The following is a 24043-nucleotide window of genomic DNA, read 5'->3' as shown; positions in this document are numbered from 1 at the left end:
ATCATGTATTTGGATTCTAAAGGCTGCACAGGGTTCACAAAGCCTCTTCCTCTCAGCTGAGGATAATGGGTATCTGTAGGATTTTTAAAGGCATTTCAGCTAAAGAATCTTCTTCAAGATTCCTTTCTAGTGGAGGCGCCCATAGCTCAGTGAGTAGGGCGCTGGCCACATACACTGAGGCTAGTGGGTTCAAACCCAGCCCAGTCCAGCTAAAGCAACAATGACAACTGCAACAACAACAACAAAGATTCCTTTCTAGTGTCTAACAACCTTCTATGTGTTACAGCAATTCACAACGTCTTAGGGAAAATGTGCAGTTACCACTAGAGGTTAATCTTAAATTACTTTCTTAAATGCATACCAGAATGAGCTAGATAAATGTGCAGAGTGCAGGCTCTCAGTCCAACCAAGCCTTTAAGAGACTGATGATGCCTCTTATTTTATACTCTGGGAAATTGAGCTCTATAGAGATAATATCCTTGGTCTTGGGCAAAAGGGAATAATGCACGGATTTGTACAAATACCCTGTCTTTGATCCATTTGGACTCTGGTCTCAAATCTAAGGTAAAAAATTTTGAAGCATGGGGCGGCGCCTGTGGCTCAAGGAGTAGGGTACCGGCCCCATATACCGGAGGTGGCAGGTTCAAACCCAGCCCTGTCCAAAAACTGCAAAAAAAATTAAAAAAACCAAAAAATTTTTTGAAGCATGTGAAATCTAGAAAGGGATGTAGTAACAAGTTTTAGCTCACAATATTCAAGAATCGTTTAACAATTAGAAATGTTTAGACAGGTGCAATGGCTCAGGCCTATAATGCCAGTACTTTGGGAGGCCGAAACAGGAGGGTAACTTGAGGCCAGCAGTTTGAGACCAGCCTGGGCAACATAGGAAGAGTGGGTATAGATGAAAAAATGTTTTTAGGACAAGCACAGTGGCTCACGCTTGTAATCCTAGCACTCTGGGAGGCTGAGGCAGGTGGATTGCTTGAGCTCAGGAATTTGAGACCAGCTTGAGCAAGAGTGACATCCTGTCTCTACAAAAACTAGCTGGGCATTGTGGCAGGCGTGGGTAGTCCCAGCTACTCGGGAGGCTGAGGCAGGAAGATCACTTTAGCCCATGAGTTTGAGGTTGCTGTGAGCTATGACGCCACGGCACTCTACCCAGGATGACAAAGTGAGACTCTGTCTCAAAAAAAAAAAAAAATGTTTTTAACTAGCTGGGAGTGGTGGCATACATCTATAGCACCAGCTATTTGGGAGGCTAAGGCAGGAAGATTGCTTGAACCTAGTAATTCAAGGTTACAGTGAGCTATGATCATATCACCGTACTCCCGCCTGAGCAACAGAGTGAGATCCTGTCTCTGAAAAACTAATAATAATTTAAAAAATAATAATTTTTAGCCTCAGCACCCGTAGGTCAAGCAGCTAGGGCACCAGCCACATACACCGAAGCTGGCAGGTTCGAATCCAGCCCAGGCTTGCCAAAACAACAATGACAACTACAACCAAAAAATAGCCAGGCGTTGTGGTGGGTGCCTGTAGTCCCAGCTACTTGGGATGCTGAGGCAAGAGAATCGCTTAAGCCCAAGAGTTCGAGGTTGCTGTGAGCTGTGATGCCATGGAACTCTACTGAGGGTGACAGCTCGAGTCTCTGTCTCAAAATAATAATAATAATAATAATAATTTTTATATCCCAATATCATGGATTTCCTTTAGAAAGAGTGAGCTTCTCTTTGCTAAACAAGAAACGTGCATGTCCACCTGAGGATAAGGCCACATCCAGGTATCATAGGGAGCTGGCAAGGATGCCTTGGGACTGGATGGCCACTAAGATCCATGCCGATGCCAGCATTTCATAAAGTCACAATTTTATCTGTAAATAACACTTGCCAGAGTGAACAAACCTGTTGATCTCAACAGGCCTCAGTTTCTGCATATAAAAAATTAAGATAAAAGGGATGTCTCCCCTTGCAGAGAAGCTCCTAGAAGTCTATTTGCATATCCCAGTGGTACAATCTTTATCTGCTCATATTCATTCATGTCCACCCCCTTTAGTTACTCATCACTTCACTAAATGAAAATGTTGAAGCAATTTCCCGCATTAAAGGCAATCAAGTCTACTGGCCACAATTACACATTCTCTTAGTGGCTTACTAGCCACTTTCTTTTCTTTTTTTTTTTTTTTTTTTTTTTTTTTTTTGTGGTTTTTGGCCGGGGCTAGGTTTGAACCTGCCACCTCCGGTATATGGGACCGGCGCCCTACTCCTTGAGCCACAGGCGCCACCCTAGCCACTTTATTTTCATGTGATTCGGGCTGGAGGTTGAAATAATCAATTTCAAGAAGAAAATTAGCCAATTTCTGTTTTCTTTTATTGTTTTGCATGGAGTAAAAAAGGGGGATACTCCAAATAGCGTGCAGGATTTTTATTTTTTGTTTATTTATTTATTTATTTATTTTTGTAAAGATAGAGTCTCACTTTATTGTCCTCGGTAGAATGCTTTAGCATCACACAGCTCACAGCTACCTCCAACTCCTGGGCTTAGGCGATTCTCCTGCCTCAGCTTCCCAAGTAGCTGGGCCAACAGGCGCCTGCCACAACGCCTGGCTATTTTTTTGTTGCAGTTTGGCCGGGGCTGGGTTTGAACCCACCACCCTCGGTATATGGGGCTGGCGCCCTACTCACTGAGCCACAAGCGCCGCCCATATTTATTTATTTATTTTTTTGAGACACAGTCTCACTGTGTCACCCTCGGTAGAGTGTGGTGGCGTCACAGCTCACAGTAACCTCAAATCCTTGGGCTTAGGCACTTCTCTTGCCTCAGCCTCCCAAGTAGCTGAGACTACAGGCACCCACCACAATGCCTGACTATTTTTTTTTGTTGCAGTTGTCATTGTTATTTAGCTGGCCTGGACTGGGTTCAAAGCCAGCATGCAAGATTTTTATAATTAATGTCCATTGGTTTTTTTGCCTTTTATTTTGTATCAGCAGTAAAAATTCAATTTAATGATAAATGGCAAATCCAAGATTAAAAATATATGTGATAACCTCATATTAGGTTTCTCAGGCTTAAAAAAATTTTAAAGGTAGAGAGCCCACAAAGTATGAAGAATATATTTCCTTTCAGTGGCTGTCAACCACTAACTATAATTATCTGTTCTATTCTTTATCTGGTATGACATAGAAGGAGAGTTTAAGAAAGAAATGTGACAAACAGCATGATTTTTATCCCTTAGCAGAGGGACAATACAGACTGAGGAAAAGATAGGTTTGGCTAAGTTATTTTCAAAAAATTTGGCAGAATTTAGCCACCTGGCCCATCTGCCCTGATTTGGACAAGATGGTGGCTTCATAAAGCTGACAGGCTCTTGGTCCTGGTCCTCAAAGTTTCCAGGTGAAAATGAGCTCTCTTGGCTATCCTCATGGCCAAAGTCTCCTCCCCACCCCGACGACTGCTGACCAGAGAGGGAGAAAGCTAATGATGTCTTTAAAAATCCATGCCACCAACTGGACATGCTTCTGTCAAAATGTCAACACTCATAGACGTTTTCTTTGATCACATTTCTTTAATTCTACTTTTAAGAATTTATTCTACATGGGTGGCGCCTGTGGCTCAGCGAGTAAGGCGCCGGCCCCATATGCTGAGGGTGGCGTGTTCAAACCCAGCCCCGGCTAAACTGCAACCACAAAAAAATAGCCGGGCGTTGTGGCGGGCGCCTGTAGTCCCAGCTGCTCCTGAGGCTGAGGCAAGAGAATCGCGTAAGCCCAAGAGTTAGAGGTTGCTGTGAGCAGTGTGACGCCACGGCACTCTATCCGAGGGCGGTACAGTGAGACTCTGTCTCTACAAAAAAAAAAAACAAACAGAATTTATTCTACAGATAAGACTCCAGTATGCATCAATGTATGTAGGAGGATGTTCACCGTAGCATTTTTATAATATAAACTACTCGAATTAGACCATCAAGAAGTTTCTGTTTCAATGAATTATGGTTCACACACAAAATGAATCACAATTTGGTTGTTAAAAATAAAGAGGCAGAGCTATAGTAATGAAAACAGTAAAATACAGAATAAGGCAAATATTCTGACATGATTTTTACAAAAAATAAAAGTGAATAGATCGATATTCTTCTATAGGGATATGACATTCCAAGAAGAATATGGTATCTAAGCAAGTGATGACAGAGGTTAGCCTTCTGAGATTTGCAGGGGTAAGGGATACTTTTATTTTTCAGCTTATTCCCTTTGTACTATTTGAATTTTTAGCATGGACAGGCAGAAAATAGCTTTGTAGGTAAAAGCCCAGCTTCTTGAGTTCCTGCCCATTCACTAGCTAAGTAGCCTTGGAAGGCTGGTCTGTGTCTTAGTTTCATCATCTGCAAAATAGGGATTCATTCAGGAAAATCTTTAAGTATCTATTATGTGGGAGGCACTAGAAATATAGAAATGAATAAAACATACAAGAATTTTGGCTCTCACAGAGTTTACATTTAGTCAGAAGAGATGGACAACTAAAATATATGTGTGTAGGCTGGGTGTGGTGGCTCATGCCTGGCTGGCTAATCCCAGCACTTTGGGAGGCTGAGATGGAAGGATTGCTGGAGCACAGGAGTTCAAGAACAGCCTGAGCAACATAGCCAGAGTCTTACAAAACAATTTTTTTTAATTAGCCAGGTACGGTGGTGTATGCCTGTCATCCTAACTACTCAGAGACTGAGGTGGGAGGACTGCTTGAGCCCAGGAGTTCAAGGCTGCAGTGAGCTATGATCATAAGATTGCACTTCAGCCTGGGTGACAAGAGAGAAACACTGCCCCTAAAAAATATGTGTGTGTGTGTGTTTAAAATATATTGGTAATCTTCTTTACTCAAAACTTAGTCCTTCCAGTACCAGCAGCATTATGCCCCTCTTTTGAGGATTCATCTTAAATGTAAAGGGAAACTCTAAAATGTAACAGAATCCACCAAATACGGATACAGGGGCAAGTTGTGCCCATAGGCCCTTCCTTGAGAGCCATTACAATAACTAAGACTCCTCTCAGGCAGAATGGAGAGCAGTAGCTTGCTCCTATCTAGTGACACTTGTGTTTTTCCCTAAGAAAACCTTAGATGCTACAGATTTCCAGAAGCCTCGCCCGAGAGAGGCTTTTGCCCAGACTCTAGTGAGTGATCTGAGTGTGAATACATCTGTCCAGATTCTACAATAGGAGAAAACCCATCCAACCTGGGACTTATCAGATTACAAATCACTGAAGAAAGCTTTAAAATTCTAGGCAAACATAGATCCCAAGGGCTCTGAAGAAATGATACCACTTATGAAGGAAGAGTGGCCCCATAATTAAGCCCTCACTTAGCATATCTGGGGCCAAAGTGACTATCTTGGTCTGGTAGGGCTGGTATAACACAACATCTTAGACTGGGTAACTTACAACAACAGAAATTTATTACTCACAGTTCTGGAGGCTGGGAAATGCAAGATTAAGGTACCAGGCGATTATTTGGTGAGGGCCTATTCCTCATCGATGGTGCCTTTTATGTGTCCTCACACGACGGCAAACAAGCTATCTAGGGGCACTAATCACATGGAACCAACATCTCTAAAAGGCCCCGCCTTTCGTAATACTACCCCATTGAGGATTAGGTAGCAACATATGAATTTTGAGGGTCACAGACATTCAGACCATAACAGTGACTAAGGTCCTTCATGGAATCTCAATCTCTAGAGAGTCACTGAAGAACAAATTAGGATTAGTTCCCTCACTTTGGAAAACAATTTGGCATTCTCTGACAAAGGTGAATCTGCACACACCTCACAACCCAGCAACCCACTTCTAGGTTTATACCTTCAATAATTTTGTACCTGTGGCCAGGCACAGTGGCTCACACCTGTAATCCTTTGGGAGGCTGAGACAAGAGGATTGCTTGAGCCCAGGAGTTCAAGACCAGCCTGGGGAACACAGCAAGACTCTGTCTCTACAAAAATAAAAAAATTAGCTGGGTGTGGTGGCATGTGCTTGCAATCCCAGGTACTTGGGAGACTAAGGTGGAAGGATTACTTGAGCCCAGGAATTTGAGCTTGCTGTGAGCTACAACTACACCACGGCACTCTAGTCCAGGTGACAGAAAGACTCTATCTCGAAAAAAAAAGTAAGAGAAGGTTTAGAAACAGTGATTATAGACATGATTTTCAGGGGCTTTTGCAGCATAGGGGAGCAGTACATTAGAGAGGAAGTGACAACCAAAGGAAGTTGTTCAGTTGTTTTCCTATTTTTCTATTTTTAAAATAGGAAAAATAATAGCACTTTTGAAGGTTTATAGAAATAATTCAATACAGGGGGAAAGGAACAACTCTAGAGAGAGGGATGAATGCTGTGGTGTTGCCTATAGTAGATGGGAAGGGATGAGCGTAAGGCAGGTAATCAAAGTGAAAGGGCCAGAGAGATTAGCCACGTCCACCCAGTTCATCACTAAGATTATGTCATAAAAAGACCATTTAATGACTTGAAACAATGTTCCTGTTAAGTTTTTGAAAAGCAGACCAATTGGGCGGTGCCTGTGGCTCAGTGGGTAGGGCGCCGGCCCCATATACCAAGGGTGGCAGGTTTGAACCCAGCCCCGGCCAAACTGCAACAAAAAATAGCCGGGCGTTGTGGCGGGCACCTGTAGTCCCAGCTACTCAGGAGGCTGAGGCAAGAGAATCACCTAGTTGGAGGTTGCTGTGAGGACAATAAAGTGAGATTCTGTCTCTAAAAACAATAACAACAACAAAAAAGCAAATCAAAAAATAGTACAAGCAATTTACTGAGGTATGTGTGCAATGCATTTTGCCAAGCACTTTTCAAATATTATCTTGCTTAATTCTCCCAGCAATCCACAAAAGGCAAGAACTAAATTAGCCCCATTTTCCAGATGAAAAAGTAGAGGCTAAGAGAGGTGAATATTGTACTCAAGGAAATGTTGCAGAAATGGTACAATTAGGAGTCCATAGCAGACACCAGACAATATTAATTATACTTCCACAAAAAATCCATTTATGACAGTTGACGTTTATTGAGAATTTGTTATGCACTGAGAACTGTTCTGTGCACTTTTCATGTGTTAACTCATTTAATTGTCATATTACAATAATTAAGGGGACTCTATTAATAGTTCCATCTTAAAGATGGAGAAACTGAATCGTGAGAGGATTAATTAACATCCCCCAAGGTCATGTGATTGCTAAGTAGAGGAGCCAGAAGTTGAACACAGCCCACCCAGTTTTATCCAGGCCCTATACTGTGAACCATTATTCTGCCTTTCTCTCACAAGTATTTACATCAAAATGATAGTTTGAGAGGTGGGATTATAGGTAATTTTATTTCCTTCTTCTTACTTACCTATATTTTCCCCTATATTTTATTTTATTTATTTATTCATTTTTGAGACAGAGCCTCAAACTGTTGCCCCAGGTAGAGTGTGGTGGCATCACAGCTCACAGCAACCTCCAACTCTTGGGCTCAATCGATTCTCCTGCCTCCACCTCCCAAGTAGCTGAGACTACAGGTGTTCTCCACATCGCCTGGCTATTTTTTAGTTGCAGCCATCATTGTTTGCGGGCCCAGGCTGGATTTGAACCTGTCAGCTCAGGTGTACGTGGCTGGCACCTTAGCCGCTTGAGCCACAGGCACCAATACTTCCCTATATTTTACCCTTACATTGTACCCATTAGATAAGAACACCCCAGTTCCCTCCCTCTTCCCCTAATTTATATTAAATTGAGTTATTTTAAAGCTTTTTTGTGTGTGTGTGATTATCAATTTAGTTTGGTTTCAGTATACACTTATCTTGAGTTAGGAGAATAGACAAAATGGCTTCTTAAATGTCTTCAGATCCCAAGAACGTGCTATTTTTTAGCCCCCTCTGTTAACAAACAAAACCAGCCCCTCTTGCTATGCTATCTGCGCTTCATGATAAATGATGAGTTTTCATTTTCTCTCTTCGTCAAATATGGCAGGGCGGTTTAAACATCCAGCTTCAATGGTTCTCCACCAAAGGAGTCATTTTAAATTTTATGCTTTCCTGAAATATTTCCTGAACGTTCACAAGTTCTAAATGTTTTCTAGATGTAGCCATTTCCTTGTGGGGTTCAAACATCAACTAATCTGTTTGAGCCCAATGCAGGAAAACATATACAAGCCAAGAAACTATGATCCTACTTTGAAGCCACATGCCAAAAGCTTAGAACTTTCCCCCACCTACTAAAGGGGCTGATCCCAGGGAAGTCAGAGCCAAGAAAAGGGATCACTCTGCTCCCCAAAGCTGTTCTTTCTTCATTTGGGCTAATAACTCCTCCCATTCTCCCGCTCTAAAATCCTGACAAAAATCCTCAACCTGCCCCTCACCATCACCCCACCCCTCCAGGCAGTTGCCAAGTCCTCTAACCTGTACCTTCAGCTTATCTTTCTTATCTCTGCTTTTCCAGTCACCCCACTGCCACCAGCCAGTACAGTGCTGTTGTTAACCTCCTCCTTGACCTCAGTGAATTCTTCTGGTCTCCATGCCCCAGCCTGGGCTCTCACCTTTCAGCCCACCTCAACCAGTTTACTTACTATTTATGCTAATCCGCTCTGAGCAGGCTGCTATCTGCCAGAAATCCTCCAGGGATTCCACACTTAGCACTTAGCGTCTAACTTTCCAGCTTTATTTTCTGTTGTACTCCTCTCCCCCACCCCCCACTCCCTTCACCACGTTTCAGCTAACAGTCTACTTGCAATTCTCCATCACCTGCCTTTTCCATCTGTGGACTTTTCCTCAGGCTCCTCCCTCTATTTAGAAAGCACCCTTCCTCTGTCTCTGCCCACTGAAATGCTACTGATTATTCCACAAGCAGATCAAGTCTCAACTGTTCAAATAAGTTTTCTTCCTTCTTTTCCTATTAACTTTTCTTTTTTTTTTTGTAGAGACAGAGTTTCACTTTATGGCCCTAGGTAGAGTGCCATGGCATCACATAGCTCACAGCAACCTCCAACTCTTGGGCTTAAGCGATTCTCTTGCCTCAGCCTCCCAAGTAGCTGGGACTACAGGTGCCCGCCACAATACCCCGCCTTTTTGTTGCAGTTCGGCCGGGGCCGGGTTTGAACCCGCCACCCTCGGTATATGGGGCCGGCACCTTACCTTCTGAGCCACAGGTGCCGCCCTCCTATTAACTTTTCTATTGCTGCTCCTATGTTGTTTACCACATGCTAACCTTACATCATCATTTATATGGCATTATTTATGTACTTAACTTTTCAGCCCATCAACATTTATTAGGCACCTATGACATGTCAAAGGTATGTACAATAAAGGTCAGATGTGGTGGCTCACACTTGTAATCCTAGCACTCTGTGAGGCCGAGGCAGGAGGATTGCTTGAGCTGAGAAGTTAGAGACCAGCCTGAGCAAGAGTGGAGACCCTGTCTCTACTAAAAATAGAAAAACTAGCTGGTTGTGGTGGGCAGCTGTCGTCCCAGCTACTTGGGAGGCTGAGGCAAGGGAATTGCTTAAGTGCAAGAGTTTGAGGTTGCTGTGAGCTATTATGCCACGGCACTCTACCCAGGGTGACATAATGAGACTCTGTCTCAAAAAAATAAAAAATAAAAAACACTTTGAGGTTGCTGTGAGCTATGATGACACCATGGCACTCTACCCAGGGTGACAGCAAGACTCTGTCTCAAAAAGTGTGGGTTAGGGCAGCGCCTGTGGCTCAGTGAGTAGGGCGCCGGCCCCATATGCTGAGGGTGGCGGGTTCAAACCCGGCCCCGGCCAAACTGCAACAAAAAAATAGCCGGGCGTTGTGGCGGGCGCCTGTAGTCCCAGCTGCTCGGGAGGCTGAGGCAAGAGAATCGCGTAAGTCCAGGAGTTGGAGGTTGCTGTGAGCCATGTGACGCCACAGCACTTTACCAAGGGCAGTAAAGTGAGACTCTGTCTCTACAAAAAAAAAAAAAAAAACGTATGGGTTATGGGCAGTGCCTGTGGCTCAGTGGGTAGGGCTCTGGCCCCATATACTGAGAGTATCGGGTTCAAACTCAGCCCCAGCCAAACTGCAACAAAAAAATAGCCGGGCATTGTGGCGGGCACTTGTAGTCCCAGTTACTTGGGAGGCTGAGGCAAGAGAATCGCCTGGGCCCAGGAGTTGGAGGTTGCTGTGAGCTGTATGATGCCATGGCACCGTACCAGGGGCGATAAAGTGAGACTCTGTCTCTACAAAAGAAAAAAAAAGTGGGGGGTATAAACTGCTTTACAAGTGTTATGTCATTTAATTTAGTTCTCATATGGCCCTGTTGTGAGGTATTATTACCCCCATTTACAGATAGGAATCTGAGGCTGTCAGAGGCTAATTAACTTGCTCCCATTCTTACTAAATCACATCATTCATTCAACAAATTTTATTCCAAATCATGTCTGCCAGATCCTATGCCTCATGGGCATTTCAATATACAGTGAGAAATCCTTTTGGGGGCAATTAGCATTGGCACCTCAGGACAAGACAGATCCTGTTAAAGGCTGTTTTCTTTTTTTTTTTTTTTGTAGAGACAGAGTCTCACTTTATGGCCCTCGGTAGAGTGCTATGGCCTCACACAGCTCACAGCAACCTCCAACTCCTGGGCCTAAGTGATTCTCTTGCCTCAGCCTCCCGAGTAGCTGGGACTACAGGCGCCCGCCACAACGCCCGGCTATTTTCTGGTTGCAGTTCAGCCGGGGCCGGGTTTGAACCCACCACCCTCGGTATATGGGGCTGGCACCTTACCGACTGAGCCACAGGCACCGCCCTTTTTTTTTTTTTTTTTGTAGAGACAGAGTCTCACTTTACTGCCCTCTGTAGAGTGCCGTGGCATCACACGGCTCACAGCAACCTCTAACTCTTGGGCTTACGTGATTCTCTTGCCTCAGCCTCCCGAGCAGCTGGGACTACAGGCGCCCGCCACAACGCCCGGCTATTTTTTTGTTGTTGCAGTTTGTCCGGGGCTGGGTTTGAACCCACCACCCTCGGCATATGGGGCCGGCGCCCTACTCACTGAGCCACAGGCGCCGCCCTAAAGGCTGTTTTCTGCTCCTCTCTCATTTGATTTGATTCATTGTGCTATGGGAAATGCTCCTTTGACTCTCAGTCAGTACTTAGCCTGGCTAGCATAGGGCTTAAGAAATGATTCATAAAAACAAACATCATACAGGATGTTTACTTCCACTTGTGGCCCTGATTATTGTAAAACTGTGAGAGGAACGCCAAGCCCCAGCACATATTTAGCAGTCTAGAACTCTCAGTTCTCTATCACCTCAGTTTAGGCCTCAAGTTAAACCTCTCTGTTTCCTGATTAGATCCAGGGGAATGCCTCAGCTTTCACAAACAAGGCTGGGGTGGCAGTGTTGTTGGTAGGGTCAGCGTTAGCCTGATAAGAGTCCCTGCCATCAACACCCAGCACAGGCTTACAAGAAATTCATATGAAGATTAAGAACAGAGAAGAGATAGTCTACCCTGAATTGGTTTTACACTATTTAGCATTGGAAGCCCCCAAACTTGTTGGATCAGTTCATATTGCCAAATGAAGAACATTCTAATAATGGGTTTATTCTCTTCCTTATTGTTTTTGAGTCAAGGGTGTTCAGTGGCCACTGTTTGCTCAAGAGGAGTGTAAACAGGAGTTGCTGACACCTGTGGCCAATGAGCATGCTTTCTAAGTCATTTTCAACTGGCATAGGGTATAAATCTAATGGTAAAGAAGCTGAACAGGGGCTGGGTACAGTGGCTTATAACTGTTATCCCAGCACTTTGGGAGGCAGAGGCAGGAAGATCACTTGGGTCCAGGAGTTCAAGATAATCTGAGCAACATATAAGACCCTTCTTTACAAAACAGAAAAATCAGCTGGGTGTGGGGGATCATGCCTGTAGTTCCAGCTACTTGGGAGGCTGAGGAAACTCTTGAGCCAAGGAGTTTGAGACTGCAGTGAACTACGATGACACCACTGCACTCCAGCCTGGGCAACAGAGTTAGACTCTGTCTCAAAAAAAAAAAGTCAAATAGGGAACGGGATTGTGTAACTCTTTATATGTATTTTCTCTTTCAATACTCAAAGCAATCCTTTCTGAAGTATGTGTTATTGTAATACCCATTCTACAGATCCCAAAACTGTGGTAAGTAAGTAACCCAGGTACTTTGAGCTCCATAGCTTTCCATTACTCTAAGCTCATGCTTTTTAAAGACCCTTTGCTTTGGCAAATATTGATCATTTAAACAGGGCTAAAGGCAAATTTTTGTATGCAAGCTTGCATTGTCAAGTATCAATATTCTTCCCTCCCTCTAAAACAAGACATGTGTATGAAGTGTTTAATTTCTTAAATGTCTCATATTTTTCATAGTTGACAAGAATTGGTAGTTGAACTGTAAGATTCTTACCTTCCACTCAGGAGACTCCCATGTTTGATTCTTAGGCAAAGAATCTCAGGCTATATTCTCATTATTTTGGTTGGTTAGACCATCGGACATTAAGGCCAGTGAGTCAGAGTCACTGGTAAGATCATCCTGTTCCCAGACATCTCTAAAACAAGTCATAAAGGGGCTGTGTGGAAATGCAGATGGCCCAAGGCAGGTTGTTATTAGGACTAACAAAAGTTATCAAAAGTCCCACTGACTGGGGTCACTTATGTCACATACATGAATCTTCAAAGCCAAACATCTTTAGTCACACAAAAATCTCTCTCCTCCTCCATGATCTGCTATGCTGTAGGCCTTCTAAGGCTTAGAACACCTTTATATGCTTACTAATATACCTCCATATGGAATGTTGCTGTTGCTAATCAGTTAACTCTAATAATTTATGAAAATATTTTAACATCTTCAAACCTTAGTCAAATTTGGCATTTGGGATTACATCCACAGCGCTAGATTCTTGACTTTTCAGGAAGTCTTTCACATTTCACAGAGCTAACAGAACTTTTATTTTGCCTTCCACAATACAGTTCTTGTAAATATTTCACTGTTGCCTCTGTCATATGGTTAGAAAAGGTTACTCAGAGCACAACAAAATATGGTTATTTCAATAATATAGAAACTACTCAATTTTATTACTCTGAACAACTTTTTTGTGCCCAAAATATGATTATTTTATATAATATAGAAACTACTCACTTTTATTACTCTGAACAACCAAAATACGGTTATTTCAATAATATAGAAACTACTTATTTTTATTACTCTGAACAACCTTTTTGTGCCCCTCCAAAAAGATTTGTCAAAATACATTTTTGGTTGGAAGACACTCACTACCTATTGTCTGAATTCTGTTGCCTGCATTTTGGAAACATCTTGAAAAAGACTTAAGACATATGTTAGCCGAAATCCAGATAAGAGTAGAAACTGGTAGAAAATGAGATATTAAAGAACCCTAAATCAGCACAAAGGTGGGTTACGTGCTGTCAGGTACGTACACTAAACAAAGTGTGCTGGGGAAAGGCTGAGCTGTGATGAGGATCCACAGTTAGCAGCCTGCAGGGTAACTCTAACACTGAGGAACGGGAGAGTCGATGGGATCCTACCGTCTCACAATTCTCCCACCTTGACACTCTTGTTTGAAGCCATGATAAAAACCACAGGATCCCACTTCACTCTGCTACTTTCTCTGGCCTTCCTAACGCCTTTCTTATCCCACCACGCTCCTTTTTCTACTTTCCTTCTCCGTACCTAGTCATTTGCTGTCAACCACTTTTAAGGTAATTTCACCCCAGGTGGAAAACAACTCAAGCCTTCCTCCTCCCTCGTTCTGAGTCCAGCTGCCCAGGTCACTCCCCATCTTGGAGGTGGGACGTTTCTCGCTGAGCTCAGCACCCCAAGCTGTGAGGATGATCTACTTCGGGAGTCCTTCAGCGGACTGGCCTCCCCGTGACGCCAGTCTGCTCCTCTTCCTCCCCCCACGCTTCATCCCCAAAGAAACCTAAACTCCGCGGCCTCTGAAACTGTCTGCGCCTGGTCCCCAAGGTCTCTGCCTGGATCCAGTATTTTTGTGACCTAAGTGGGGTCAGGTCAGGGGGTGGCAATACCTCTTTGCAGGCGTGAAGCTCTGGTCCCGTTCCCTGGGTCACCTGGAAGGCGGTCCCAGCCCACAGCAGCAGCCGCAGAAGCCGGAACGCGTGCCTCTCATTCCTTCCCCAGCCTCCGGCACCGGGCTGGTGGCCGTGCCCCGGCTCAGCCATAGCGTTGCCCGGAGTGAGCGGCAGTAGCGGCTCAGGTGCTGCGGCCGCAGCTTCTGGGGTAGCAGGCGGAAAAAAAGGGGAGGGAGGTACACAGGGGGAGGATGCAAGGGGCTGGGCTCGCTTCAGTCACCTCCTGGCGGCTACGCCAAGGCCGCCCATCCTTCCTCCTCCCTCCGTCCTCTCCTCCTCCTACCCGCGTCGCCTTGACAACCGCCTCCTCTTTGGCTGCGCGCGGGTGGGGCAGGGACCACGCGCGCCCCTGCCGCTCACCTGCCGGTCGCCATGGCAGCCGCCACCAAGGGCGCGCGCGGCGTGTGAGTGCGCGCGCCCGCGGCGGGCAACCGACCCAACAGGCGGATCCGGGGCTCGCGTGAGGAACGCGGCGGAAACCCTCTCCAAACCCCTGCCCACGAATTCCAGTTTTCTACTGCCCTTTCGGGCCAGGGGCCATTTATAAGCATCTCTGATTTTGCATATGCCGCACGTGAACTGATTGATAGAAGGTGGAGAGCCGTCTGTCCCTTCCACAACCTGTCGCCTACAAGAGCGACTCCAGGCCGTGTTACCCACTACAAAAACCGCTTCCGGAAATCTTACTTCCATCCCGCCAAATCCATCCGTGCTTTTACAACTGGTTCTATGAGAAGCACTAAGATGCGTGTAGTTAAACCGAGTTTGCTTTAGATGGCAATTTTCCAAGTACCACTCTTGGGCTCGCTGGTCTCTTGACATCCTCATTCTCACATTGCTTTGAAAATAGGAAAGCCTTCTGTTATGTGCGAGGGATAAGGAAATTTCTAGGTCATCTTTTAGGACGTCTTTCCTCAGTTTAAGTCTTTCGCAGAAGTCGTGTACGGTAGGAGGCCGGCGCTTTTCAACCGAGGCTCAGGAGCGCGACTTCAGGGTTCCAGGACACCCGCGGCCACTTCCTCCCGAGCGGCCTCCCGCGTTCAGCCGCCAGGGGGCGCCCTTCTTGAAGGGAATTCATCTGGGTCATAGATGGCGGGGCGGTTGCCAGGCAACCGCAAAAGGACGTTCCTAACAATTGGGACCGAGGATCCTCTGCCCGCCAGGTTGTGCTGCAGTTGCACTGGCCTCGCATCCCTCATAAGAAGGTCTAGTTGACCATATAACCATGCCTCCCACCCGGGACCCTTTCCAGCACCCTACGTTAGATAACGATGATTCCTACTTGGGAGAACCGCGGGCTTCCAAGGTACTGTGGGTTTTTTGCGCAGATTCCCGGTAGGGTCTCCGGAAGTCTTCTTTCTGTTGGTGTGACAGGCAGAGATGAGTAAGGACTCTGGTGAGTCGGGGACTGCCTGCCTGTCCCCATATTCAGGTCTGCAAACATTTCAGAGGCGCTTCTGAGCAGAGGAGAGTAGAGCGCTAGTCCAGAGGAACAAGGGACTCTCTCAGCCCAAAGCACTGATTGGTATAAGCCATGGAAAGGTACAGTTCAATCAAACTACTTTCCCTGTTCAGAGAACTGTTCTTTGAAGAGACGCAGACATATGGAGTGGAAAGAACCCTCAGAGAGAGCCCTCTGTGTCAGTCTTGTGGCTAATGCAGCAATGTGTTTATATATGTGCGTGTTTAACACGATGCGGTCAGAGATTTAGAAATTCAGATGATCTTTCTTCTGGAAGAAGCATTCAGGATATTTAAAGTAGTGCAAAATAAAGTGAAATAAATTGTAATTGTGGCTTAATAATATCAAAGAGCTTCTTTTTATTCATTCAATGTTTATTATTTACTGTATACCAGACACTGCAAAACATTGAAAATATATACGTAAAGTATATATAGCTCCTGCTCTCACGGAACTCTAGTAGAAAACATGGACCAACAGCAGCAAGAGCAAAAATGTTTGCACAATAGCACATGTGCTGTGACATACGTAGGGTGCCCTGAGAACCAGGAACTTAAAGGAAAGCTTCCCAGATAGGGTGGGTTTTGACATCCAAATATGAGTTAGTTGAACCAGGTGAGGGAGAGGGTAGAATGTGAGTTTCGAAAAAGGAAAAAAGGAGCTAGAGCAAAAGAAACAGCATTTGCAAATACTTGGAAAGGAGAGGGAGAGTGGCCTGTTTGGGGAACTATAAATAGTCCAGAAGTGCTGAAGTGTAGGTGTGAAATGGAGATGTGAAATGACAGGGGCTGGGGAAATGCCCTTGGTGGGCTGGGTGTGTTGTGTATAGCGTGCTAGTTAGCTTGGAGTTCATCCTGAGGATGTGGGAAATCGTGGGGGATTTTAAGCACTCAAGTGACACAATTAGATGAGTTTTTTAGAAAGCACGAGTGGTAGAGGACTGGACAGGATGAGCATGAGACAAGGGATCAGCAGAGGCAGGTGCATTGACATCCCGGAGGAAGAATAATGGATCTATAGCAGTGACACCGGGGATGGCAAGAAGGTGCAGAAGTGAGAAAGATGCAAAAGGCCAGACTGATAGGACTCACTGGCTGACTGGATATGGGCCCAAGAGCGGGGACAAGTCTAAAATAACTCTTAGGATTCTGAGGCATTAATTGATATCATTCACTGAGATGCTTCCAGGGACGAAGGTTTGGGGAGGAAGGTGTTGAGATCAATTACGTACATGTTTTTGTGGTGCCTGAGGAACACTTAAGTGAAGATTAATAGTAGGCAATAGGGCTGAGAGCTCTAGGTTGAAGAGGCATGTCAGGAGCCATGGTATCCGAATGAAGCCATGGGAAGGAATCAGCTCATCCAGCAAATGTGAGAGTAAGAAAAGCAGGCCCTTGGAGAATACCACTGCTCAGGGGCAGGGAGCAAGCAGAGCCCAGAGGGCAGCAGACAAGAGCCAGAGGCAGGAGGAAAACCAGGAGGAGCTGGGCTCACAGAGACTGGAGAAAGCATTTGAGGGAATCAGGGTTGTGGTGCTGGAAACCATAGAGATCAAATCAAATCAGGTCTCAAAAGGATCCACCTGACCTGGATCCACCCGCCACAGAGGTTGGCGGTTACTGGTAAGAGCAATTTCAGTGGGTGCTTGAGGCAAAGGCCAGACTGTAGTGAACTGAGGAGGGGATGGGAAAAGGAAGTGGAAATAGGAAATATTGGTTCTTGAGTAACTCTGGTTTTACAGGAAAGGTGATGGGGTGGTTGGTAACTCAGAAGAAAGGGGACGGTGCAGGTCTCAGAAGAACAGGGAGTGGCTCAGTTCAGGGAGGATGGGTTATTCTTGAACAAAAGGGACATTCCTTTCCTTGATATAGAAGCAAAGTGGATGTGAAGATAGCATTTGTGCTTGACAATCTTGACTTTCTCAGTGAAAGATAATCTCATCCTTCTGTGATAGACATGAGCTTTAAGTAGCCATATCAAAGGATAGCTGAACCTGTACTCACATCATATATATTTGTAGTTTTCTTTCATATTTCATCTCTCTGGTGGTAGCATGGTGCCTGATACATACTGTTCAATTAAGGGGCCTTTTTTTTTTTTTTTTTTTGAGACAGAGTCTTGCTCTGCTGTCAGAGCTTGAATTCCTGTGGTCCATCAATGACCTGCTTATACTGAAACCTTTTTCCCATCTGCTTAGACATTGCACTCTGCTGATTTTGTTTCTGATTGTACCCCCTTTTGGGCTCCCCCCCCCCAACTCACTTGTATTGGGCTACAGTGCCATAGCCTCAGCCTAGCTCTCAGCAACCTCAAACTCCTGGGCTCAAGCAATCTTCTTGCCTCAGCCTCCCTGAGAAGCTCAGACTACAAGCATGTGCCACTATGCCTGGCTAATTTTTTTTGAGACAGTCTCACTTTGTCACCCTCAATAGAGTGCTGTGGCATCACAGCTCACAGCAACCTCAATCTCTTGGGCTTAAATGATTCTCTTGCCTCAGCCTCCTAAGTAGTGGGACTACAGGCACCTGCCACAACGCCTGGCTAGTTTTTAGAAATGGGGTCTCAGTGTCGCTCTGGCTGGTCTTGAACTCCTGAGCTCAAGCAATCTACCCGCCTTGGCCTCCCAAGTGCTGGGATGACAGGCGTGAGAGCCACCTCACCCAGCCTAAAAATTTTTCCATTTTTAGTAAAGACAGGGATTTTGCTTTGCTCATGAACTCCTGAGCTTCAGGGATCCTCCCACCTTGGCCCCCCAGCGTGCTAGGATTACAGGCATGAGCCACTGCACCTGCCCATTCCCACCTTTTCTTCTAACTCAGGACATCAAAACCTGAGCACCTCATCTTTCCTATCTGCTGCCCAACCTTCACCTCACCTTTGCTCCACTCCATCCTTCTCATGTCTTCTTTCCTTCCTTCCTTCCTTCTTTCTAACAGAGTTTCACTATGTCACCCTCAGTAGAGTGCTGTGGTGTCACAAGCTTACAGCAACCTCAAACTCTTGGGCTTAAGGGATTCGCTTGCTTCAGCCTCCCAAGTAGCTGGGACTATGGGCGCCCACCACAATGCCTGGCTATTTTTTGTGGTAGTTGTCATTGTTTGGCAGGCCCAGGCTGGGTTCAAACCCACCAACTCCTGTGTATGAGGCTGGCGCCCTAGGCGCTGAACTACAGGCACGGAGCCTCCTGGCCCATTTCTATTGGTTCATACTAAGAAAACTTACATCAAAAGCCTGGGGAAGTGGGAAAAAAATTTAAAAAGCCTGGGGAAGTGTTATCCCATTTCATTCTAGTCTTTGCAGATGTCCTTCTGAGACTCAAAACAGGATAGAATAAGGGGATATCACTGAAGCGACATCAGCAAGGCCTCCTGTAACCAGGTCATCCTGGATATGGTTTTTCTTTTTTTGCAGAAATTGCCATACAAGAACCCACCTCACCTGGCTCAGCAAGAGGAACCCTGGAGTCGGCTCAGCTCTACTCCCACAATTACTTCCATGAGGCGGGAAGCCTATTTTTTTGATTCCCAGGTACTGAGCATTGAAAAGCTATTTCTCTTTCCCTCCACTTAGGAATCATTAATATTCTTTTTGAGGGCGGCGCCTGTGGCTCAGTCGGTAAGGTGCCGGCCCCATATACCGAGGGTGGCGGGTTCAAGCCCGGCCCCGGCCAAACTGCAACAAAAAATAGCCGGGCGTTGTGGCGGGCGCCTGTGGTCCCAGCTACTCGGGAGGCTGAGGCAAGAGAATCGCTTAAGCCCCAGGAGTTGGAGGTTGCTGTGAGCTGTGTGAGGCCACGGCACTCTACCGAGGGCCATAGAGTGAGACTCTGTCTCTAAAAAAAAAAAAAAAAATATTCTTTTTGAAATCAGTCTGTCCCTGACTGCTTTAGCATCTTTCCTTTTATTCCCAACCAAAGATCCCACCAAATCCAAAGCCAAAAGCCAATTTATTTGCCCTCTGGAATGTGAGAAGTCTTGAGTTTTACCCTGGGCAGTTAACTGGAACAAATCATTTTACCAGCTTTCTCATTCTTTTGATGAAAACAAGGGCTGAATATAAATATAAAAGAGGTAATGTAGAGTGAGCCCAAGTCAGTGAGAGCTCAATACTCCTTTGGTCTATCTGTAAGGTAAACAATTCCATATTGACAAGATTTAAGTTATCATGTACAATTTAGTGGGTAAGGACTTGGTGGATTTCAGGCCCAAGAGGACCTTCACTATACTGCTAAGAGTCCAAAAGAACTACCTAGAAAAGGGGCATAGGTGGCCAAGCTAACCTTGGGGGATTGACTTCTGTAGGTACCAAAGGATGACCTGGATTTCCGATTATCAGCCTTGTACAACCACCACACTGGGATGTTCAAGAACAAAAATGAGATACTGTTACACCAGGAGACTATCCAGGATACCCGTGGGTAAGTGGTAGAGGCCTCTGCACGCTAACGATAACTGGGAAATAACAATGAACAGGTACTCGTGTGTATACATATGTCTGTATTTTTATATCTATTATCTGTAATTTTTGTATTTTCATTGTCCAAAATGAACAAAATTCCCTCAGGTTGTGTTCATCTGCATAAACAAACAAAATATTTGGTTAACTACATAGGTGAAAAGGGCCTCTTTGGCTGAGGGGTTTTTTGAGGCAGTCTCACTTTGTTGCCCTGGCTGGAGTGTAGATTATAGTAGTATCATCATAGCTCACCGTAACCTCCTGGGCTGTAGCAATCCTCCTGCCTCAGCCTTCAGAGCTTCTGAGTAGCTGGGACTATAGATGTTAGCCACCTCACCCAGCTAATTTCTCGATTTTTTTGTAGATGGGTCTCACTCTTGCTCAGGCTGGCCTTGAACTCCTGAGCTCAAGCAGTCCTCTTGCCTCAGCCTCCTAGAGCGCTAGAATTACAGGTGTGAGCTACCACACCCAGCCTACCTACTTTATTTTTGAGGTTGTACGCCACTACCTTTCCCTCATCTTTCTGATTTCACTGTCTTCTCTTCTTGCCCACACCATTTTCTAGATACAAGATAAAACTCTCTGGGAAACTTTTACCTTCTCCCTCAGCAACCCCCATCACTTCCCAGGCTAGTATCAGACACTGGATCAATCCTAAGAAGGAGTCCATCCACAGCATCCTGGGATCCATAGGTAAGCATTAGAAGACTGGGTGGGTAGATGGGGTGTGCAATCTCCCTAAATGGGTCCAGGAATTAGGGATTTGAGGTGACTGGCTAATAGGGATGACCAGGGGTTACTAAGGATCTTGGAAGACACTAATTAAGTTGGGTACATATCATACTAATACCAGGAACATGCTGACTATAGAGATAAAAAAGAAATTCAAATTTTCAGGGCCTCTTAGTGCAGCCTTAGGTTTTAGGGGACAAACATTTACAGCACAGGGCAGAAACCTGGGCATGTAACAGTTATAATAACTTCTCACGCCTCCGTATGCCAGTTTTCCCAGGTGGAAACTGGCATATGTACCCATAGTATCCACAAATGTATGGGTTACTAAAGGCTCCCAGAAAAGGCAAAAGGTCTGAAATTTACAGCCCACTCCCTCTTCTTTCTCCACAGTGTCCCCTCACACTGCAGCCACCAATGGAGGCTATTCCCGAAAGAATGATGGTGGCTTCTTCTCCACCTAAGGTACACAGGCCCCTGGACTAATTATAGTGGAACATCCTGCCGCTTACCTCCATTAAATAGATTTGTGCAAGATAAAGTGTGAAGTGCCTGTTATACACGGACTGAGTTGCTACTTTACTCCTAAAACATGAGAGGGAAATTTCCCAACTTCTAGAAACTAATCTGTTAAGTATACTTGCAACTTAGAAAGTTATTTTACCTTAAAAGATAAAAGATTTCGGGACAGGGCAGTAGTTCTTGGCAGAACACAGCTATTCACATTTTGTAAATGCAAGTCACTTCAAGCATACCAAGCCATCAATCATTATTTATTAAGCACTTAGCTAAGTGTTGAGGAAACAAGAATGGACATAGCCCATTCTTTTCTTTTTGAGAGTCTCACTCTGTCACCCTGGATAGAGTGCCATGGCCTCATCATAGCTCACAGCAACCTCAAAACTCTTGGGCTCAAGAGATCCTCTTGCCGGGCGGCCGGGCGGCGCCTGTGGCTCAGTTGGTAAGGCGCCAGCCCCATATGCCGAGGGTTGCAGGTTCAAGCCCAGCCCCGGCCAAACTGCAACAAAAAAATAGCCGGGCGTTGTGGCGGGCGCCTGTAGTCCCAGTTGCTCGGGAGGCTGAGGCAAGATAATTGTGTAAGCCCAAGAGTCAGAGGTTGCTGTGAGCCGTGTGTCGCCACGGCACTCTACCCGAGGGCGGTACAGTGAGACTCTGTCTCTACAAAAAAAAAAAAAGAAAGAGATCCTCTTGCCTCAGTCTCCCAAGTAGCTGGGACTGCAGGCGTCCACCACAATGTCCAGCTATTTTGTTGTAGTTGTCATTGTTGTTTAGCAGGCCCTGGCTGGGTTCAAACCCAGCAGCCTCCATGTATGTGACTGGCACCCTGACCGCTGAGCTACAGGCTCGGAGCTAGATACTCAGGTTTTTTTTTTTTTTTTTTTGCAGTTTTTGCCCGGGGCCAGGTTTGAACCCGCCACCTCCGGTATATGGGGCTGGTGCCCTACTCCTTTAAGCCATGGGTGCCACACAGATACTCAGGTTCTTAAACCAAACTGTCACAGTCACTTTCCACTGGGTCTTTCCTATCTATTCTGATAGCATCCGCTGCCAAATGGCAATATGAAGTTTCAGTTCTCATTTAGAATGGCTGAAAGTGGCAGAGAGGTGACTCTCTGGATAATCAATTCATGAGGGGCCGGCGCGGTTGGCTCAAGCCCATAATCCTAACTAGCACTCTAGAAGACAGAGGTGGGCAGATCGCTTGAGCTCAGTAGTTCAAGTATACTAAAATAGAACAAATGAGGTGGGCGTTGTGGCAGGCGCCTTGTAGTCTCAGCTACTTGGAAGGCTGAGGCAAGAGACTCTCTTAAGCCCAAGAGTTGGAGGTTACCGTGAGCTGTGACGCCACAGCACTCTACCGAGGGCGATATAATGAGACTGTCTAAAATAAAATAAAGGCAAAGAAGAACTCATGCGGGTTAAGATAGTAGCTTTTAAAATTCAGAGTCCTAGACTTCTCTGATAATTCTAATTAACTCTCGGGTGCGTCCCCAGATTCTGGACTCTCCATAAGCTCTTCACGTTCTCCTAATGGACATATTTACATATACTGGGTGACCATAAAGTCTGCGTGCAATTTAATGCACACGAACTTTCAAGCCACCCTGTACAGACACACACACGTGTGTATACGTTCTTAGAGGCCGTATAGGCTTTAGCCTAGGGGCCCCCAGCCTTGACACCAAACCACAAGTCGTAAGACAAGCCCAGCCTAAAGAAAAAAAAAAAAGAAGAAAGAGAGAGAGAACCAGGGAAGAAAAATTGCAGCGGCGAACAAGGAAGGCCTTCTGCCACCTTCCAGCTCCCGCTCCCGGGGACGGGATGACGGCTCACTCGCCCCCGGCAGTCGCCGACCGTTAACGTGCTGGCCCAACGCCGCCACCCGCGGCTGTGTTCTGGGGCCGGGCTCAGATCAGAATCGCCTCGATAATCAGTGGCCCGGGACGATCCCGGCCTCGTCTATCTGATCAATTCATCACTTCTGAGCGCCGGGCCCCGCAGGACCGACTCCGAGACCTCGGAGACCGCGGCGTTGCCGCCGCCCAAAGGGCCTCGCTGCACAGCGCCCCGGAAAGGAGGCTTCGCAGGAGGAGAGCTTTTCATTTCGGGTCGGCCCGGCGGGGCTGGGGACACAACCCGATCAAATAAGATCAAAGTGTAGGTGTAGGAAGAGGCACAGGGCGGGCGCACACACTCACTAGCACGCCCCACGCGCGCACACTCATCCATTCGCGCGCCCACTCACACTCGGCCCACACGCGCTTTCCACGCGACACTGCAGCACCACACGCACAACCTCGCCGCTGGCTGCTCTCCCTCCGGTAAGCGCCGGAAGTACACAGCCTCTTTTAAATCCTCCGCCCACCTCTCGCGCCCCGGAGGATTCTGGGAGGAAACACCGCGCGCCGGCGGGCAACTTTGCTGCCTGTTTTGTCCCAGTGCGCGTTGCTGCCCTCTTGAGGCTCGGAAGGGAACCCAGATCCCATGGCAAGGCTGGACTCATTCCTACAATACAGAATCGTAGTTGTCTTTTGATTTTTGTTTAAGCTACATATTTATACATGCATCAATAATTTTTGACGTTTTTTGGAGACAAGGTATCATTCTGACGGCCTGGCTAGAATGCAGTAGCGTCACCACGGCTCACTTGCAACCTCTAATTCCTGGGCTCAAGCAATCATCCTGCCTCAGCCTCCCAAGTAGCTAGGGCAGGTGCAGGCTACCAGGTCTGGCTAATTTTTTCTATTTTTGGTAAAGACGGAG

At 46.0% G+C, this 24043-nt stretch overlaps 2 protein-coding genes and 1 non-coding gene across 3 annotated transcripts in view; 1 reads left to right on the top strand and 2 right to left on the bottom strand.

Annotated features, from left to right (window-relative positions):
• Window positions 1-14420, bottom strand: part of ELAPOR1 (endosome-lysosome associated apoptosis and autophagy regulator 1) — a 91243-nt gene extending 76823 nt beyond the window's left edge. The window contains exon 1 of the mRNA XM_053592023.1: window positions 14047-14420. Within this exon, the coding sequence (XP_053447998.1) occupies window positions 14047-14199 (153 nt within the window). The 5' untranslated portion in view covers window positions 14200-14420. The remainder of the gene's footprint in view (window positions 1-14046) is intronic.
• An 843-nt stretch (window positions 14421-15263) lies between these two features.
• Window positions 15264-21296, top strand: CFAP276 (cilia and flagella associated protein 276). The gene is made up of 5 exons (XM_053592038.1): window positions 15264-15415; window positions 18983-19099; window positions 19873-19988; window positions 20592-20719; window positions 21152-21296. Exons 1-5 carry the CDS (start codon window positions 15335-15337, stop codon window positions 21220-21222), a joined length of 513 nt encoding a protein of 170 aa, XP_053448013.1. The 5' UTR covers window positions 15264-15334; the 3' UTR covers window positions 21223-21296.
• Window positions 21297-23187: 1891 nt separating this feature from the next.
• On the bottom strand, window positions 23188-23607 carry LOC128587096 (small Cajal body-specific RNA 2). The gene has a single exon (XR_008380512.1). It is a non-coding gene; the product is annotated as a small Cajal body-specific RNA 2 (non-coding RNA).
• Window positions 23608-24043: the final 436 nt, after the last annotated feature.

Source organism: Nycticebus coucang, chromosome 5 (assembly GCF_027406575.1).
Source record: "Nycticebus coucang isolate mNycCou1 chromosome 5, mNycCou1.pri, whole genome shotgun sequence".
Lineage (NCBI taxonomy): Eukaryota > Metazoa > Chordata > Mammalia > Primates > Lorisidae > Nycticebus > Nycticebus coucang.
This window is presented reverse-complemented; position numbering and strand designations above follow the sequence as displayed.